The following is a 20,906-nucleotide window of genomic DNA, read 5'->3' as shown; positions in this document are numbered from 1 at the left end:
GACAGGGTGTGAAAAAGAAAAGCAGGGAGAAAAGATATGAGGAGGGGAAGGAGAGATAAAGAGAGGGAGGGAGGACAGATTTACATTGGGTCTTATTATGTCTCTCAGAAATGTCTCTAAGTGCTTCACCTACAAGGAGTGACGGGGCCTCAGCTAAACGTCTGGCCCGAAGGGTGGATCCTCAGACTAGGCCGCACTCCCTCAGTACTGCTTGAACCGGGCTCGAACCCACAGTTTTCTGGCTCGAGTGCTACTAACTGAGCCAAGCTGACAAGAGTCCGGGCCCTGGACGGAGTGTAACTGGCACAAGTGGCCCGAGCGGGCAGAGTGAGGCTGCAAACCCGCGGCCTCGCCGATACAAAGAGGCGCAGTCACCGAGCGGGCTGTAAATACTTGCGGGCGCGAGCGGGCTGAAGACCGTCCCATTACAGTGTGCAGCCCAGGGGGTCGGTCAGTCAGTCGCTGCCCGCTCGTTCCCGGGTTGTTGCTGCACAGCATTTACAGACAGGTCGGGAGCAGCGGTCCAGGCGTGCCGTACTCTGCGTTACATCAAAAGGAGCGTCAGGCAGCGGCGGAGGGCAAACACCAGTCCGCAGACTCACTCGAAGACCCGCTCGCCGCCCCGCGCAGGACGGGACCTATAGAGCGATCAGCTCAGCCCATTCCGCCAGCTCCAAGCTCACAGCCCATAGCCTCTTCAATCCTTTCCCAGACACCCTGACCAGTGCCCTGCCAAACAGCTCCCCATCACCTCAGAACTGACCCCTGCTGCCCCTCCCCCTCCGCACCGCGGGATTTTCTTTTGAAAAACACCATTGTAACTTTCTAACTCAAGTACTGAGGTACGATCCCGTCTGCCACGAAGAAAGCCTAAAGCATCCTTAGAGTAATCCCGAGTGTTCTCCCTCCCTTTCCCTCTGCGCTCCCTCACTCTCCCCTCCCTGCCTCACTCTCCCCTCCCCCCCCACTCTCCCCTTCCCCTCACTCCCCTTCCACTCACTCTCCCACCCTCCCCTCCTCACTCTCCCCCCTCCCTCCCCCACCCCTCTCCCCTCCCTCCCCCACCCCTCTCCCCTCACTCACTCTTCCCCTCCCTCTCCCCTCCCACCCTCACTCTACCCCTCCCTCCCTCACTCTCCCCCTCCCCTCCCTCTCCACTCCCTCCCTCACTCTCCTCTCCCTCCCTCACTCTCCCCCCTCCCTCGAGTCTCCCCCCTCCCTCACTCTCCCCTCCCTCCCTCTCCCCTCCCTCCCTCATTCTCCCCCTCCCTCCCTCACTCTCCACTCCCTCCTTCACTCTCCCCTCCCTCCTTCCCTCCCTCATTCTCCCCTCCCTCACTCTCCCCCTGCCCTCCCTCACTCTCACTAACGGGCGATTGCAGCTAGTTAAAACCAGGAATACCTCATCAAAAATCGACAGAATCCGTACCCTTCCAATAGGAACAAACTCTCTTCGTACCAAAGCAGCTGTGATAGGTCAGGTACTGAGCCCTATGGACCAGGGACGATCACCTGATCATTAACCCATGACTCTTCACCTCCCGTGACCTCCGAGCGGTGGGGTGGGCAGGGCAGGGATCGGCTGTGATTCCCCCTACAGCCCAACAACACTTAGCGTCAGGGCCCTAGGACGGGGGCCAGCGGAGTGTGTGTGTGGAACTGCAACCCCTCTCCCTCCCGCCGCCGAACACCCAGGAAAGAGAACAGGCTTTAAAGAAAAAAAACACACACAAGAGCTGGTTAGAAAATAAGCTCACAACTGAATTCTGTGCTCGCGGACAATACGGGATGGGCGACCGGCGCAGAATCAGCTCTGTGCTCCATCGGACCCTCTGAATAGCCAAGTTACTGGCATCACCAACGACTCCCAGAACACTCGCTAAATTGGCACCGTCCCTCTGTGCAATTCTCCTCGTTTGGGGCAGAGACTTGAAAGCGGCCAGCTCCCATCTTATCCCTTCTCCCAGAAGCTAGGCGCCCGGCCACTGGCCGCTGCCTGGCAACCGCGAGGACACAGCCCTCCAATGAGGGTCGAGGGCCGGCGTGACGTCTCCTGTGACAGGAAGCAGCTGTGAGTGGAGACGGGATATTCCAACGGCGTGTAGAATCTAACCGGTCTACTGCGACACACACAACTTATAAAATACGGAACCTCTTTTTTCTCTTTTAGGAAAATGGAACAAAATATTTCAGTGGACGGACGGACGGACGGACGGACGTGGATTTTTTTTTTAGCAATTCAGGCTCCGATCTCTGAAAAATCCTTCGGCCACCAGCGCTTCCCGAAGGTGACCGTCAGGGAGTTGGCCGTGACGTCCGTCACTGTGACGTCGCCGATGGGGACGGAAGGATGCCAGCCAGCGGGAATCGAGGTGGTCGTTCCGACGGGAGAGGCGGAGCCTGCAGACAAGCGGGAAAAGAGAGGCGGAGTTTGTAAACCCGTCTGTAATTCCGCGAGACGCCTTGTCCGCCCGCCCCATCCCCCTCTCTGATTCACAAACACCCCCCCCCCGCCGCGACACCCCGACATCCATTCCCCAGGGACCTCCTCCCCCGCCAACCCTCTCCCCCACCCCAGTTGAGGTTCAGTGACCCCCCCCCCCTCTACAACAGCCTGTGTTCACACAGAATAGCCAAAGCACTGAGGAGGGGGCAAGAAGAAAATTCAATTGATAATTGAACGGGCGGTGGGGAGAGTGAGAGAGAGAAGGGGAGAGAGAGAGCAGGGAGAGAGAGAGAGAGTGAAGGGGAGAGAGAGAGCAGGGAGAGAGAGAGAGAGTGAAGGGGAGAGAGAGAGCAGGGAGAGAGAGAGAGAGAAGGGGAGAGAGAGAGCAGGGAGAGAGAGAGAGTGAAGGGGAGAGAGCAGGGAGAGAGAGAGAGAGAGAGAAGGGGAGAGAGAGAGCAGGGAGAGAGAGAGAGAAGGGGAGAGAGAGAGCAGGGAGAGAGAGAGAGAGAAGGGGAGAGAGAGAGAAGGGGAGAGAGAGAGAGAAGGGGAGAGAGAGAAGGGGAGAGAGAGAGAAGGGGGAGAGAGAGAGAGAGAGGAGAGAGAGAGAGAGGGAAGGGGAGAGAGAGAGAGAGAGAAAAGGGGAGAGAGAGAGAGAGCGAGAAGGGGGAGAGAGAGAGAAGGGGAGAGAGAGAAGGGGGAGAGAGACAGGGAGAGAGAGACGGGGAGAGAGAGGGGGAGAGAGAGAGAAGGGGAGAGAGAGAGGGGGAGGGGAGAGAGAGAGAGAGAGAGAGGAGAGAGAAGGGGAGAGAGAGCGAAGGGGAGAGAGAGATGGGGGAGAGAGAGAGAGAGCAGGGGAGAGGTGGGGGGAGGAGGTTCCAATGTGGCGAAAGGCAGTGACATTAACGGTGGGACAGGGTACGGGGAGCGGGGGGGAGACGGCGGTTACACAGCTCGAGGAGGTTGCGGTGATGGTGCGGGGGAGGCGGTGCGGGGTGGCTTTTAAATTCAATGTGTTGGGGAACGGGGAGCCAGAGTAGGTCAGTGAGGACGGGGGGAGGGAACCTATTGCCAATGGGGGGGGGGGGGGGCGGGTGCAGGAGGAGGGCAAGGCTTCGGGAGTCGGAGGATGGTTTACTGAGGTTTAATGATCATCAAAAACCTCAATAATCGACATCTCCACACCACGAGACACAGAGACAGACGGGGTTTGTGTTTCAGGTTGGAGAGGATGATGCAGACAGGAGCGGCAGGAAGATAGGCCGGCACAGTTGGAGCTGGAGAGATTCGTAAGTCCCGAGATTGAACTTGCCACGTAAATTCTACTACAGCAATTCATTTAACCTTCTCCCGCCCAGAGTACAACAAAACCGTCTTTGGAAGATAATGGGGACGCCACACTTGCACCAAGCAGTCTATAACTGTCCAACTTAGAACATATAACAACTGATGAATGCAAAATATAAAACATATAACACCCACTAGTTGACGGTACAAGGACTAGGGGACACAGATTTAAGGTTTTGGGCAAGAGATACAGGGGGGATGTGAGGAAATACTTTTTTACGCAGCGAGTGGTGAGGACCTGGAACTCGCTGCCGACGGAAGTGGTGGAAGCGGAGACACTCAATGTTTTCCAGGGGAGACTGGATAGGCACTTGAGGGAAATAAACTTGCAGGGCTACGGGGATAGAGCGGGGGAATGGGACTGACTGGATTGCTCTACAGAGAGCCGGCACCGACTCGATGGGCCGAATGGCCTCCCTCTGTGCCGTTATGACTCTGTGACAGACTTTTCAGCAAGAACGAATGTGCATTTATATAGCGCCTTTTCCAGCAGGGAACTGGCAGATACAGGGTGAGCGGCAATGAGGAAGAGTTTGCGGCTCCCAGCCTCTCACCCACCTTCCGTCCTCTCTGGGAAGCTCTCGCTTTGCGCCTCTTCATCCTCAAACTCGGAATCTGGGAATTTCCCGCTCAGGTCGCGCCCGGTGTCCTCCTCCGAGCATTCGCTGGCCCCGTGGCTCTCGGCCAAGCTGGCGGCTCGGGTGGGCTTGGTTTTGGCCAGCTTGAAGAACTTGTGCTTCTGGCTGAGCGAGAACTGGATCCGTTTCCCGTTTTCCCCGAGCTCCCGCTGGGCCGGACCGGAGACCGCGGTGCCGTCAAATCGCCTGGACAGAGACAGGCGCAGTTTCCCCTTCTCCTTCAGTTTGTCCGCGCTCCGCAGGTCCATCCCATAGATCCTCTGCCAACAAACACAAAGAACAAATTAAATAAAACGCTGTTGTCCCTCTAACCCCCTTTCTTTGGTTTATCACTGGACACAGCAAGAAAATCAGTCAATCAACAGATGTGCGAATCAGGTCACTGATGCCACTCCGCACTTCCACCTCCTCAGGACGTCCCAAAGCGCTTCACAGCCAATGGAGTATGTTTGAAGTGGAGTCACGGTTGTAATAGAAACATAGAAACATAGAAGATAGCAGCAGGCGTAGGCCATTCGACCCCTCGAGCCTGCTCCGCCATTCAATGCGATCATGGCTGATCATCCAAATTCAGTACCCTGTTCCTGCCTTCTCCCCATATCCCTTGATCCCCTTAGCCTTAAGAAATATATCCAACTCCTTCTTGAATATATTTAATGAATGTAGGGAAACGCGGCAGACAATTTGCGCACAGCAAGCAGCAACGCGATAATGACCAGATCGTCTGCGTTTTTTTTTTTAAGTAGTTCGATACAACTGAACGTCGGAACAGGAGGAGGCCATTCGGCCCCTCGAGTCTCTTCCGCCATTCAATCAGATCCTGGCTGATCTGTATCTCAACAACCGGCTACCCACCCAACAAAAATCTATTAATCTCAGTTTTGATATTTTTAATTGACAGCTTTTTAGGGGGTGGGGGGGAGGGGAAGAGAGAGTTCCAGATTTCCACCACCCTTTGTGTGAAGAAGTGCTTCCTGACATCACCCCTGAACGGCCTGGCTCTAATTTTAAGGTTCTGCCCCCTTGTTCTGGACTCCCCCCACCAGAGGAAATAGTTTCTCTCTCTCGACCCGATCGAATCTTTTAATCATCTTCAACACCTCGATCAGATCTCCCCTTAATTTTCTATACTCGAGGGCCATTTCAGAGGGCAGTTAGGAGTCAACCACATTGCTGTGGGTCTGGAGTCACCTATAGGCCCAGACCGGGTGAGGACGGCAGGTTTCCTGCCCTAAAGGACGTCAGTGAACCAGTTGGGCTTATACCACAATTCGACAGCTTCATGGTCACTTTTACTGACCCCAGCTTTTTATTTCCACATTTTATTTTATTTTTTAAAAACTGAATTCAAATTCACAAGCTGCCCGTGGTGGGAACTGAACTCGCGTCCTCTGGATTAATAGTCCAGTTACAGACCCAGGACACCACCGTACCATCGCTGGGCCAAACAAACCTGACCTCCACAAGATGCAGGCAGTCCCGCAGCTGGGGCCGCTACAATCTATCCCGCTCGACATCTTTTACTACCTTTAACCCAATCCCCCCCCCCCCCCCCCCCCCACCCCCGCTCCCCCTAACGTTCTCCCTTCCTGTGCCCACTCTCACTGGGGGTCCGGTTTCACTGGCGCTGGTGGATTTACGGCAATCCTCAACCCGCCCCCCGCCCCCCAAAATAGCTGCTGTGCGCGTGTGAACTTGAGCCAGGCGTGAACATCGGCAGGATATTCGACTGCAGCAGGCATCACAGTCAAATGGCAGTGGTCCTGTACCGTACCCAAGGGACAATTTTTTCACGTGTGAGTGTCATGGTTTTTGTATTTTTATGTCAAACATTTTCTCAGACAGCTTCAGTGTGTCAGGGACTCCCACTAGCAGCGCTTGTATCGCCCGTGATTCACAGCATGCCCATGCCCGCTCAATATTCAGGGAAGTTTGGTCAGCTGTGGCTCAGTTGGTAGCACTTTCACCTCTGAATCAGGAGGTTGTGGGTTCAAGTCACACTCCGGGGACTTGAGCACATACAGCTAGATTGACACTCCAGTGCAGTGCTGAGGGAGCTCCGCACTGTCGGAGGGGCAGTACTGAGGGAGCGGCACACTGTCGGAGGGGCAGTACTGAGGGAGCGGCACACTGTCGGAGGGGCAGTACTGAGGGAGCGCCGCACTGTCGGAGGGGCAGTACTGAGGGAGCGCCGCACTGTCGGAGGGACAGTACTGAGCGAGCGCCGCACTGTCGGAGGGGCAGTACTGAGGCAGCGCCACATTGTCGGAGGGGCAGTACTGAGGGAGTGCCGCACTGTCGGAGGGGCAGTACTGAGGGAGCGCTGCACTGTCAGAGGGGCAGTACTGAGGGAGCGCCGCACTGTCGGAGGGGCAGTACTGAGCGAGCGCCGCACTGTCGGAGGGCCAGTGCTGAGGGAGCGCCGCACTGTCGGAGGGCCAGTACTGAGGGAGCGCCGCACTGTCGGAGGGGCAGTACTGAGGGAGCGCCGCACTGTTGGAGGGACAGTACTGAGGGAGCGCCGCACTGTCAGAGGGGCAGTACTGAGGGAGTACTGCAGTGTCGGAGGTGCCATCTTTCGGATGAGACGTTAAACCAAGGCCATGTCTGGTGTGGACGTAAAAGATCCCACGGCCACTATTTTGAAGAAGAGCAGGGGGAGTTCTCCCCAGTGTCCTGGGGCCAATATTTATCCCTCAACCAACATCACTAAAACAGATTATCTGTTCATTTATCACACTGCTGTTTGTGGGAGCTTGCTGTGCGCAAATTGGCTGCCACATTTCCTACATTACAACAGTGACCACACTTCAAAAAGTACTTCATTGGCTGTAAAGTGCTTTGGGACGTCCGGTGGTCGTGAAAGGCGCTGGAGAAATGCAAGTCTGTCTTTCTTTCCTTAACTGATAGGGAGACCAAGGGATCAGGGCAGGGAGCCCTTTCCCCGTACGCTGGCTACTGGAATGGATCACATCTCATGTCTTCAGAAGTGGACTGAATATTTATTATAACCAGGCCAAGACAGACTCTGAACCCCCAATGGACCACTGCCATTCGACTGTGATGCCTGCTGCGGTCGAATATCCTGCCGATGTTCACGCCTGGCTCAAGTGGCACGGTGGCATAGTGGTTAGCACTGTTGCCTCACAGCGCCAGGGACCCGGGTTTGAATCCGGCCTCGGGTGACTGTCTGTGTGGAGTTTGCATTCTCCCCGTGTTTGCGTGGGTTTTCTCCGGGTGCTCCGGTTTCCTCCCACAGTCCAAAGATGTGCGGGTTAGGTTGATTGGCGATGATAAAAATTGACCCTTAGTGTTAGGGGGGATTAAATACGTGGGGTTACAGGGATAGGGCTTGGGTGGGATGGCTGTCGGTGTAGGGACCGGGTGCTAGGGTTTGGGTGATCAGCCATGATCTCGTTGAATGGCGGAGCAGGCTCGAGGGGCCGAATGGCCGACTCCTGCTCCTATCGTCTATGTTTCTAAGTTCAGACGTGAACGTCGGCAACTTTGGTGGGGGGGGGGGGGAGGTTGTCATAAATCCACCCGTGCCAGTGAGAGTGGGCACAGGAAGGGAGAGCGTTGGGGGGGGGGATTGGGCTGCATGAGACAGGTGAACAAATTGTACATTTTCTACTTTCCTTGATATATAAAATAAATAAATATCCACTCACTTCCTCTCTAAACATCAGGATAAATTCACAGCTTGCCGCAGAAAACTTACAACGTTAAAACCAACCTCTCTGCCTGTAAAACTTAAACACAGAGCTCCCCGGCTACATGACGACAGGTTGCATTCCCTTGACTTTAGACGGTCAAGGGCTGACCTGATCAAAGCGTTGAAAAATGTTAAAAGGTTTCACAGAAAAATTATTCCCTCTGGCGGGGGTGGGGGGGATCAAGAACGTAACCCGTGGGGCGATGGACCAAGAGCTGGAAAGTGGGGATTAGCCTGGAGAGCTCTTCTTTGGCAATGATGTGATGGGCCGAATGGCCTCCTTCTGTGCCGTAAACATCTGCTTCTACGAACCTGAACCCCGCCATCAGCGAACGGCGATATTCCTGTCCTCTCCCTGGCCCAGGAGAGGCACCCCCCCCCCCCCACCCCACTCCCCCGAGACCAACGACAGCTCCAAGGGTTCGACCTTTGACCTTCTCGGCCTGCGAGCCTCAGTACCAGGCGGGAGCTGCGATTAGCCACTGCGCCAATGGCGGGGGAGGCGGCGGGGGCATTGGAGCTAGCGGACATTCGGTTTCCGATGCGAGCTGACTCCTGAACTCTGCCGAATCGGCCATTTACCTTTTGCCGGGTTAACCACTCCTCCCCTCACCGTCGGGACGGCAAACTTTACCTGTAGTAGGAATCGCTTCGGTTTCGGGCCTCGCTTCCTGTATCCTAGCGCGCGGTCTTTCTGCTCCCTGCAGAAGGACAAGCCAGGTGTTAAAAGAGGTTCAAAGTTAACAGAAGGAACAAGAAGAAGAAAAAAAATCATCACAGGTAACCATAGTAACGGGCCTACTGGCTGGCAGGGAGTCTGGAGCCTGTGGTTTTAGTGCGACTCTCCTGTAAGCGAAGCGGTAAATTCCTGAGGTCAGTACATTGCTCGTCAGTTTCAGCATCCCGTTTTTTAAAAAAATTCTCGGCGTCGCTGGCAAGGCCGGCATTTATTGCCCGTCCCTAGTTGCCCCAAGAAGGTGAAGCCTTCTTACATAGGATATACGGCACAGAATCAGAGAAAGAAGTCATGTATTTGACAATGAAATAATTCCAAACAAATGATAGGTGCGGCACAATGAAAGACTTGCATTTTTCCAGCGCCTTTCACGACCACCGGACATTCCAAAGCGCTTAACAGCCAATGAAGTACTTTTTGAAGTGTAGTCACTGTTGTAATGTGGGAAACGCGGCAGCCAATTTGCGCACAGCAAGATCCCACAAACAGCAATGTGATAAATGAGCAGATCATCTGTTGGCTAAGGGATAAATATTGGCCCCAGGACACCGGGGAGAATTCCCACTGCTCTTCTTCGAGATAGTGGCCGTGGGATCTTTTACGTCCACCTGAGAGAGCAGACGGGGCCTCGGTTTAACGTCTCATCTGAAAGACGGCACCTCCGACAGTGCTGTGCTCCCTCAGTATTGCCCCTCCGACAGTGCGGTGCGCCCTCAGTACTGCCCCCTGACAGTGCGGCACTCCCTCAGTACTGCCCCTCTGACAGTGCTGTGCTCCCTCAGTACTGCCCCTCCAACAGTGCGGCGCTCCCTCAGTACTGCCCCTCCGACAGTGCGGCCCTCCCTCAGTACTGCCCCTCCGACAGTGCAGCGCTCCCTCAGTACTGCCCCTCCGACAGTGCGGTGCTCCCTCAGTACTGCCCCTCCAACAGTGCAGCGCTCCCTCAGTACTGCCCCTCCGACAGAGCGGCGCTCCCTCAGTACTGCCCCTCCGACAGTGCGGCGCTCCCTCAGTACTGTCCCTCCGACAGTGCGGCGCTCTCTCAGTGCTGCCCCTCCGACAGTGCAGCGCTCCCTCAGTACTGCCCCTCCGACAGAGCGGCGCTCCCTCAGTACTGCCCCTCCGACAGTGCAGCGCTCCCTCAGTACTGCCCCTCCGACAGAGCGGCGCTCCCTCAGTACTGCCCCTCCGACAGTGCGGCGCTCCCTCAGTACTGCCCCTCCGACAGTGCAGCACTCCCTCAGTACTGCCCCTCCAACAGTGCTGCGCTCCCTCAGTACTGTCCCTCCGACAGTGCAGCGCTCCCTCAGTACTGCCCCTCCGACAGTGCGGCGCTCCCTCAGTGCTGTCACTCCGACAGTGCAGTGCTGCGCTCCCTCAGTACTGTCCCTCTGCAGAGGTTCGATACAACCCAGCGTCTTACTGGGCCACTTCAGAGGGCCCCCACATTTGGTGCGGGACTGGAGTCACGTGCAGGCCCAGACCGGGTGAGGAGGGCTGGTTTTCTTCCCTAAAGGGACACTGGTGAACCAGTTGGGTTTTCCCGACAATCCGACAGCTTCGTGGTCACTTTGACTGAGCCCGGCTTTTAATTTCCAAGATCTTTAAAACAGAATTCAAGTTCTCAAACTGCCCAGGGAGGGATTTGAACCCACGTTCTCTGAATTATCAGTCCAGTAATGTAGGCACGACATTGTACCCGTTATTATTGGCCATTCCCAGCTACCCTGAGACCATTCTGAGTCAAGTACACGGTGCGGAACAGGAGTCACACGTAGACCAGACTGGTGATCGGCCGCAGGTTCCCTTCCCTGACACCAAGTTGGATTTTTACGCCAATTCGGCAGCTTTTCTTTGGTTATTTTAGTCATAAATGACCAGCTTTTAAAAAAATCTAATTTCACAATTTGACATGGTGAGATTCGAACTCAAGATGACCAGTCCAGCACCACAAGCCCTAGACTATCAAACCCAACCTTAATACCACTTTCCATCTGTAAAATACTGTGAGGGATGTATGTTAAGATGCACACACACACACGCACGCACGCACGCACGCACGCGCACACACACACACACACACACACACACACTGACACTGACACAAACACACACTCACACAAACACACGCACACACAGACAGACACACACACAGACAAGTGCAGGTTACGCACAAACACGGACACACTCATCCATTCGTTCTGACACACTGACCCAGCAGTCAATGGGTTCAACAACAAGTACAAACTGTGGTGAAAACTCTTCTTACTTTTCCTCATAAGCCATGACGAGTCGCGGGTCCAGAATGTGATCCTCGGGCTCCCACGTACTGTACCTGGAAGAGAAACAGACGAAGAGTTTGTGCCGCAGATTCAACACTGTGACCATCACTGGGATCATCGGCAGGACCACAGTACATTCAGTGATTTTTTTTCTGGTGATGTTGGTTGAGGGATGGCGTTAGAAAGACTTGCATTTCTCCAGCGACTTTCACCACCGGACGTCCCAAAGCGCTTTACAGCCAATGAAGTACTTTTTGAAGTGTAGTCACTGTTGTAATGTGGGAAACGCAGCAGGCAATTTACCCACAGCAAGCTCCCACAAACAACAATGTGAAAATGACCAGATCATCTGTTTCAGTGATGTTGATTGAGTGATAAATCGTTGCCAAGACACCAGGGCGAACTCCCCCCTGCTCTTCTTCGAAATAGTGCCGTGGGATCTTTTACGTCCACCTGAGAACGTAGATGGGACCTCGGTTGCACGTCTCATCCGAAAGACAGCACATCCGACAGTGCGGCGCTCCCTCAGTACTGCCCCTCCGACAGTGCAGCGCTCCCTCAGTACTGCCTCTTCGACCGTGCAGCGCTCCCTCAGTACTGCCCCTCCGACAGTGCAGCGCTCCCTCAGTACTGCCCCTCCGACAGTGCGGCGCTCCCTCAGTACTGCCCCTCCGACAGTGCAGCGCTCCCTCAGTACTGCCTCTCCGACCGTGCGGCGCTCCCTCAGTACTGCCCCTCCGACAGTGCGGCGCTCCCTCAGTACTGCCCCTCCGACAGTGCGGCGCTCCCTCAGTACTGCCCCTCCGACAGTGCGGCACTCCCTCAGTACTGCCCCTCCGACAGTGCAGCACTCCCTCAGTACTGCCCCTCCGACAGTGCAGTACTGAGGGAGCGCCACACTGAGTGTCAGCCTAGATTAGGTGGAATGGGACTTGAACCCAGAACCTTCTGACTTTGTTGTACCGGTGCAATGAGCACAGAACCGAGAGGGAGAGGTCATCGGACTCACAGCAATAATCTGATCAAGGACTGACCCAAAATCTGAAATATTATTTGTGCAGGTTTCATTTTTTCTAAGGATTACGGTTCTGGACATCAATTCCTCATGAGGGAGAATCAAATGAGGTCAGCCCCTGATTAAGAGCAGCACTGAGCGAGGGTAACAGACACCAGGCATGTCCTCGAAGTGTTAACTGGAGTCAGCAGGCTGTGTCATGGACTGCTCACTCACTCACTCACGTGCACTCGCTCGCACACGGTCACTAACACAGCCTTCTCTCCCCTCCCCTCCCCCACTGTACTGCAGGAATACTGCAGAGCGCCGTAAATATCAAGAGAAATAACATCACATGACTAACTCCAGCACCAGGGCAAGCAGCTCCTGCACACAGAGACACGCGTACACGCACAGAGAGACACACACACACAGACAGAGACACACACACACACAGACAGAGACACACACAGACAGAGACACCCGTACACACACACACACAGAGACACACACACACACAGAGACACACACACGCACAGAGACACACACGCACAGACACACACACACACACAGAGACACACACACACAGACCCACACACACAGAGACACACACACAGAGACACACACACAGACACACACACAGGCAAAGACACCAACACACACACAGACGCACAGATGACACGCACAGAGACAGTCAGAGACACACAGATATGGGGAGAGACACACACAGAAACAGAGACTGGGGGAGATGCACAGACATGGGGACACAGACACACACAGACACAGACGCTTGCAAACACAACCATCACACATTCAGACACAGAACAGAGAAACAGTAAGACACACACAGGGACAGAGACACAGAATCGTTGGATCTTGCTGTGCGTAAATTGGCTGCCGCGTTTCCTACATTACAACAGTGACTACACTTCAAACAGTACTTCATTGGCTGTAAAGCGCTTTGGGAGGCGACCGAGCTGTGAAAGACGCTGGAGAAATGGGAGTTCTTTCCTTCTCTCTCTTATCATCCTTGAACTATCCGCCAGCTTTAACACCACTGACCACTCCACCCTCATGAAGTCTCTGCCCTGCCTGGCACCTGTCATAACACAGGAGCTACACGTCCTCCTCAGCACTTAACAGTCACCTCCAGTGTACCCAAGGGTCCATCCCTGGTCCCCTCCTCCTCACTATCACATGCCGTCCTTGGAGATATCTATTTTTTAATTCTTTCTCGGGATGTGGGCGTCGCTGGCAAGGCTGGCATTTATTGCCCATCTCTAGTTGCCCTTGAGAAGGTGGTGGTGAGCTGCCTTCTTGAACCGCTGCAGTCCGTGTGGTGAAGGTGCTCCCACAGTGCTGTTAGGGAGGGAGTTCCAGGATTTTGACCCAGCGACGATGAAGGATCGGCCGATATATTTCCAAGTCAGGATGGTGTGTGACTTGGAGGGGAACTTGGAGGTGGTGGTGTTCCCATGCGCCTGCTGCCCCTTGTCCTTCTAGGTGGTAGCGGTCGAGGTGTTGAAGGTGCTCTACAAAAATACAGGTTGTTATAAATCAGTAGCCCTGACGATGATGCATCAACACGCACACGAGTGTGGAAGTGCGTGTCACGCAGTGTGGGTTTAGTTAGAAGGAAGGTTCATCGATCTGGAAGCTTAATATCGCGTCTCTCAGGAACAGTGGCGTGGTCAGTGAAGGGGTCATGACCCCTCCCGACCATTTTGCGTTCAGCCACCGTGCCTTTGGAGGACCGCCGCCTCGTCGCTCCCAGGAACCTCCGTCTTCCGTCTTCAAACCAGGTAAGTCATCAAATCATGCAGCACAGAAGGAGGCCATTCGGCCCATCGTGCCTGTCCCGGCTCTTTCAACGAGCTCTCCAATTAGTCCCACTCCCCCCTGCTCTTTCCTCAGAGCCCTGCACATGTTTTCTTTTCAAGTATTTATCCTATTCCCTTTTGAAAGTTACTATTGAATCTGCTTCCACCGCCCTTTCAGGCAGCGCGTTCCAGATCACAACAACTCGCTGCGTAAAAACATTCTCCTCATCTCCCCTCTGGTTCTTTTGCCGATCACCTTAAATCTGTGTCCTCTGGTTACCGACCCTCCTGCCACTGGAAACAGTTTCTCCTTATGTCCTCTATCAAAACCTTTGAACAGCATTCCCCAGTTAACCCCCACCCCCCCTCCGCCAAGTCGGCCAATCCCAGTTCCGCCCCCCGCTCAGCAACAGCCCAGAGCTTCGCGAGCAATGGTCCGGTTTCGATAATCCAGGGAAACCAAGCAGCCATTTTGCAATTGGGCCTTCACTGTCCATCGGCATCTCTGGAACCGGCACAAGAGTCCCACCGGCACAGGGGTTGCCAACACTGGCTGGCCGTATTCCTGGAGGTTCCATCACGACCGCCCTGCCCCGCCCCCACACTCTCGCCGTTGGACCATGCTCCGGACGCACTGCCTCCCCACAGCCAATTGGAAAAGGGAACAAGATTCTTTGTTATCCAACTGGATTCATCTTGACTGTTAATTGGACAGCCCATCTCCAATATTTTTGATCACTAATAAACAGAAGGGTTCCAAGAAAACCAGCAACAAAACAATTTTGTTTAACACCCCTATGATATTTCCCTGGGCGTTGCTCGCTGCAGTGTCCTAGAGATTATTCTTCAGTTCCTGAGTGTTGGCGGCCCACCAGGGCCCCTCCCCTACTGCAGCAATGGAGTTTCTGCCTGGATTATGGGCTCAACGCACGGTGGGGGATGGAGGGGCGGCCAGGGGGTGGGGGCTTGACCCCGATGGCCTCCTGACTCGGAAGCGGGAGTGCCACCAACCGAGCCAAGCTGACGAAAATCACGACTTGCAAACGCCATGGAAACCCCAATGGGAGCAAGGGTTATGGGATAGCGGAGGAACCGGGCGGACCAGAAGATCAGGAGAAGCGGGGCGGTCGGAGGGAACAATGGAAGGGATTGAGAGTCTGGTCACTTACTTTGGGGGCCATCCTTTCCACTTCACCAGGTATTCCACTCGGCCCTTTAAACAAACACAGAAGAAATTTGTCGTCAGTCAATCGCGGAACACAGCACAGATTATCGGCTGACGCTCTAATCGCAGCCGCCGGGGAGGGGGCGGGACTGACCGCGGCGCGCGCGCGCACGTTACGACGGCACACTGCGCGCCACACCCAACTTCATGCAGATTCGCAAAGCGTGTTTTTGCCTATAACAGTCTGCGACGGGCTTGCCCTGGGAGACTGTGACTACAGGCAGACCACAGCAAGGGGTCATCAGCACCGACAGCAACACCCACCCTCCTTAAAAAACAGCGAGCTGTTGTGCGAAATGAGTATCAGCCCAGTCCCGTGTACACTCTGCCCGATCATGGACTCTACAGACGTGGCCGCCAATCCCCACACCCCCCCCACCCCCCCCCCGGGACCTCCAGCGTCAATGAGGAATGTGTTTGGTCCCGCCCTTCCCTGGGTCAAGCCTGGGAAGTCCATTCCCGGCACAGGAATCCCAACCTGACCCCCAACGCTCACTCCAAGAACGCAGAGCCTTTAAAGGGACATGCACCGAGAGTTTAGCAGCAGAATAATACATCGTGTCCCTCTCCTTATAAAATAGTGCATCCTCCGAGTTACTGCACATTGGGACATCCGCTAGTTATATTCGTATGCCAAGGTGTCACACACCGGGCGTCACACTGAATTACTCTGGCCTCCCGTTCAAGCTGCTGTAATTACCTGGATTCCCACAGGTGTGACCTGCGCAGTGGTCTTAAAGGGCCAGGCCAGGTTTAAGGCTAAACATTCAAACCTTGCTCTAGATGCGAGTACTCGTGACCGATGGCACAGGAGATGTGCTCGCCATTTATTTAAAAAGGCACGGTTGTAAGGTAGAGAAACCCGGCAGCCAATTTGCATACAGCAAGATCCCACAAACAGCAATGTGATAATGACCAGATAATCTGCTTTTAGTGATGTTGGTTGAGGGATAAATGTCAGCCAGGACACCGGGGAGAGCGCCCCTGCTCTTCTTCGAAGTAGTGCCCTGGGATCTTTTACGTCCACCTGAGAGAGCAGACGGGACCTCAGTTTAACGTCTCTGCCAAAAAATGGCACCTCCGACAGTGCAGCGCTCCCTCAGTACTGCCCCTCCGACAATGCGGCGCTCCCTCAGTACTGCCCCTCCGACAGTGCGGCGCTCCCTCAGTACTGCCCCTCCGACAGTGCAGCGCTCCCTCAGTACCGCCCCTCCGACAGTGCAGCGCTCCCTCAGTACTGCCCCTCCGACAGTGCAGCGCTCCCTCAGTACTGCCCCTCCGACAGTGCAGCGCTCCCTCAGTACGGCCCCTCCGACAGTGCGGAGCTCCCTCAGTACTGCCCCTCCAACAGTGCAGCGCTCCCTCAGCACTGCCCCTCCGACAGTGCGCCGCTCCCTTAGTACTGCCCCTCCGACAGTGCGCCGCTCCCTCAGTACTGCCCCTCCGACAGTGTAGCGCTCCCTCAGTACTGCCCCTCCGACAGTGCGGCGCTCCCTCAGTACTGCCCCCCGACAGTGCAGCGCTCCCTCAGTACTGACCCTCCGACAGTGCAGCGCTCCCTCAGTACTGCCCCTCCGACAGTGCAGCGCTCCCTCAGTACCGCCCCTCCGACGGTGCAGCTCTCCCTCAGTACTGCACTAGAGTGTCAGCCCAGATTTTGTGCTCAAGTCTCTGGAGTGGGACCTGAACCCATGACCTTCTGACTCAGAGGCGAGAGTGCTGCCAACTGAGCCACGGCTGACACCTCAGGGTTGTCGAGAGTATTGGAGACTGCCAGCGGCCTCCACAGTCGAATAGCCTGCCCGCAGACAGTCTAGACTGACACGTGAAGAACAACCAAGTGGCCGGGCAGTACCCAAGGAACCACTCGCAGGGAAGGAGAAAAAACTGTATCTCATGAAAAGGTAACCTCCTCCTGCACCAACACAACAACCGCCGCATGGTTTACCAACTCGCACCCAAGGGAAGAGGGACAAGGAACTAGAACTTGGATTTATCATTCACAACAGCCAAAGGCGCAGACACTGGCATCAACAGTACGTTAGCTTAATTCTCTCATCACTGCCGCCTGCACCGTTCCCTCTACACTGTCCCATCAAACACTCCCAGGGCAGGTACAGCACGGGTTAGATACAGAGTAAAGCTCCCTCTACACTGTCCCGTCAAACACTCCCAGGGCAGGTACAGCACGGGTTAGATACAGAGTAAAGCTCCCTCTACACTGTCCCATCACACACTCCCAGGGCAGGTACAGCACGGGTTAGATACAGAGTAAAGCTCCCTCTACACTGTCCCATCAAACACTCCCAGGGCAGGTACAGCACGGGTTAGATACAGAGTAAAGCTCCCTCTACACTGTCCCATCAAACACTCCCAGGGCAGGTACAGTATGGGGTTAGATACAGAGTAAAGCTCCCTCTACACTGTCCCCATCAAACACTCCCAGGGCAGGTACAGCACGGGTTAGATACAGAGTAAAGCTCCCTCTACACTGTCCCATCAAACACTCCCAGGGCAGGTACAGCACGGGTTAGATACAGAGTAAAGCTCCCTCTACACTGTCCCATCAAACACTCCCAGGGCAGGTACAGCACAGGTTAGATACAGAGTAAAGCTCCCTCTAACTGTCCCATCAAACACTCCCAGGGCAGGTACAGCACGGGTTAGATACAGAGTAAAGCTCCCTCTACACTGTCCCATCACACACTCCCAGGGCAGGTACAGCACGGGTTAGATACAGAGTAAAGCTCACTCTACACTGTCCCATCAAACACTCCCAGGGCAGGTACAGTACGGGGTTAGATACAGAGTAAAGCTCCCTCTACACTGTCCCATCAAACACTCCCAGGGCAGGTACAGCACAGGTTAGATACAGAGTAAAGCTCCCTCTAACAACCTCCGTCATGCCTGATCTATATTAGGCTGTGTGCACGAGCGTGAAGTGGGGCCCAATTCACTGTTGCTGTCGGTAGGTAAATAACCTGTCAGGTGATGTGATAAACATTTTAAGCATAGGGACCTTGTCGGGGAAAATAAGCAAGTACCTAGGCCATTGGATGAGAGAGATGGCAGAACGGGACAGTGTGGAACAGGATTTCTGGCTCTTCCCCTCTCCCCACGGTGGGGGGGTGACCCATCGGAAACTGCTCAAGACACAAATCCGCTGCGCTAACTAAAACTGCTCCCGCCTCCCCGGAACGGTCGGACACTCCCTACCGTCTCGCCGCCGCCCTCGGGCCATTACTCACCTGTGGGCCGGGACAGTGAGCATCGGCAGGCTATTCGGCCGTGGGGGCCGCGCAGGGAGCATGGCCGGGCGAGCTGCTGACGGAGGAGTCCGTGGACTGGGCGGCCCTGTGATCACTGCCCCCCTGCCCTCTCACTCTACTCAATGTTGGCGGGGCCCAGGCCTGCACCTGGGTCACAGGGGGTTCCCTCGATTTGCCCGATACCCTGCATCACTGTGAACAAGGTGAGCTGTCCCACGGGCTACCCTGGTTAAACAGCTGCAGCAAAATACCGTTCTACGTTTCTCAAAATGTTTTCAACACAACTGCTTTGTGGAGCAGGGGGAACGTCTTTACATTTTAACTACGTTCCCTCCCTTTCTCTCCGAAAGGTGCGGAATTTTTCTGGGGAATTTTAGCTATGAGGAAAGATTGGAGAGGCTGGGGTTGTTTTCTTTGGAACAGAGGAGGCTGAGGGAGATTTAATTGAGGTGTATAAAATTATGAGGGGCCTAGATAGAGTGGATAGGAAGGACCTATTTCCCTCAGCACAGAGGTCAATAACCAGGGGGCATAGATTTAAAGTAATTGGGAGAAGGATTAGAGGGGAGTTGAGGAGAACTTTCTTCACCCAGAGGGTGGTGGGCGTCTGGAACTCACTGCCTGAAAGGGTGGTCGAGGCAGAAACCCTCATCACATTTAAAAAGTACTTGGATGTGCACCTGAAGTGCCGTAACCTGCAGGGCTACGGAGCAAGAGCTGGAAAGTGGGATTAGGCTGGAGAGCTCTTTTTCAGCCGGCACAGACACGATGGGCCGAATGGCCACCTTCTGTGCTGTAAATTTCTGTCATTCTATGAGTACAAGCTGCACTGGTTCCCTGCACAAGTTCCCCATTCTCCACACGAGGGCCAGGGCGCGCGGAGCATCAACGGGCCATTCGACCAAGGGGGGCGGCACTGTGGCTGATCCAGATCCTGCCCTACCCACATACTTCCCAGCACCGATCAGCAATCTGGAGCAGGAATCACTCCCTCTCCCTAATGCATCCTGCACCCTTGAGCCATTTTGAACAGACTCCTCCGCCCGTCTAATACTTTTTTCTAAACGTACATGCGTGCTTTAAAAAAAAGGGCAGGGAAATGGGATTCGAGTGGCTGGGACCAGGCTCAGGGACGATGGGCCGAACAGCCTCCTCCTGTACTAAAGCTGCTCGGACTGTATGCATAATTACAATTGTGATTCCAGAGTGCTGGAACAAACAATCGCATGCAGCGCGATAAAATGAGGAAGAGTGATCTCACCCAGTCTTATATTCTGCATCCTCACCCTCGCCCCCCTCTCTGTACTCCAACCAACCCATGTGGTGCACTTGTTATGATATTAATTGTTCCAACAATTTATCTTTAAATTGGGGTTTCTAAAAGTAGTTTATTACTGCCGCTGCCTTTGCGCGTGAAATAATTCACCCATTAATTAATCTTGTATTAATTGATCAGGCAATTCTTAACTCCCAGCAAGACTAGCCCCTCCCCCCCCAATAGTAAACATTGCAAGTTCCCCTGTCAAACTCTTTAACACTCTTTGCAATCTCCACATTTTCACCCTCGTCCCTTAAATTACTGAATATTCGAAACACTTTGCTGCACCGTTGCTTTTTTTTTTGGGCAGAAATTATTCAATTGCAAAAATTAATTTTTAAAAAACCCTCCTCTTTTTTGAATGCCGGCCATGAGCATTTATTTTGGGCACTATTGATATACCTTTGCATTAATTGTTATTTAATTATTAAAATGTTAATGCAATCCATCCCTCCCCTTTCCCCCTTCCTCTCTTCCGGAGGTTATCTGACAGCTTGCTGCTTTGAACAACAACAAAAAATTGCAAGTGTTGTTTATTATTATTATTTTTTTTTTAATTGGCTGCGGTGCATTAAAGTTCTTGCACCCACGTGTGATTTGCATTTGTTGCTGATGGATTACCTTCCTGATGCGCTTCTTCCTGATGTTCTCCACCGCGAATACTTGCTCCCCTATTGCAGACAGCTCCATACAGGCGAGCTCGCAGCTTTCTTCCTGCGCAACATTTTCACCCGCGCGTGCACGCGCATCCCCGGATTTCCCCCGGCGCGCGCGCGCGTGTGTGTGTGTGTGAGTGCGCGTGCACCGACATGGTGCGCGCCCCCCCCCCGCCAACCCGCTCGCGCGCACCAAGCCCTGTGGCGGAGGGGGCGGAGGCTCCAAGCTTGCAAAGTGACACAGAGAGCAAGTTAAAGGGACAGCTCATTGCAAACCCCTTGCATTGAAAAACACAGGGATTGCACACAACACGCACACACACTCAAAATAAAACATTGCACCAATTAAAGATCTTGTGTTTCTCTACATGCAAGACATACTTCTTCTTCTTAGGCAGTCCCTCGGAACCGAGGATGACTTGCTTCCACATTAAAAACGAGTTCTCAGGTGACTGACGAGTCC

At 54.3% G+C, this 20,906-nt stretch overlaps 1 protein-coding gene across 1 annotated transcript; it reads right to left on the bottom strand.

The window, feature by feature from the left end:
- Window positions 1-1,331: 1,331 nt before the first annotated feature.
- Window positions 1,332-20,559, bottom strand: LOC147099649 (chromobox protein homolog 7-like). Its single transcript, XM_085969006.1, is given in 7 exon segments — window positions 1,332-2,284; window positions 2,287-2,400; window positions 4,349-4,688; window positions 8,778-8,844; window positions 11,149-11,214; window positions 15,145-15,188; window positions 20,409-20,559. Coding segments are annotated over 7 exon segments (753 nt in total). The 5' UTR covers window positions 20,478-20,559; the 3' UTR covers window positions 1,332-2,231.
- Between the last annotated feature and the right edge of the window lie 347 nt (window positions 20,560-20,906).

This window comes from Somniosus microcephalus, chromosome 28 (assembly GCF_052327205.1).
Source record: "Somniosus microcephalus isolate GS21.2 chromosome 28, FLI_Smic_1.0, whole genome shotgun sequence".
NCBI lineage: Eukaryota > Metazoa > Chordata > Chondrichthyes > Squaliformes > Somniosidae > Somniosus > Somniosus microcephalus.
This window is presented reverse-complemented; position numbering and strand designations above follow the sequence as displayed.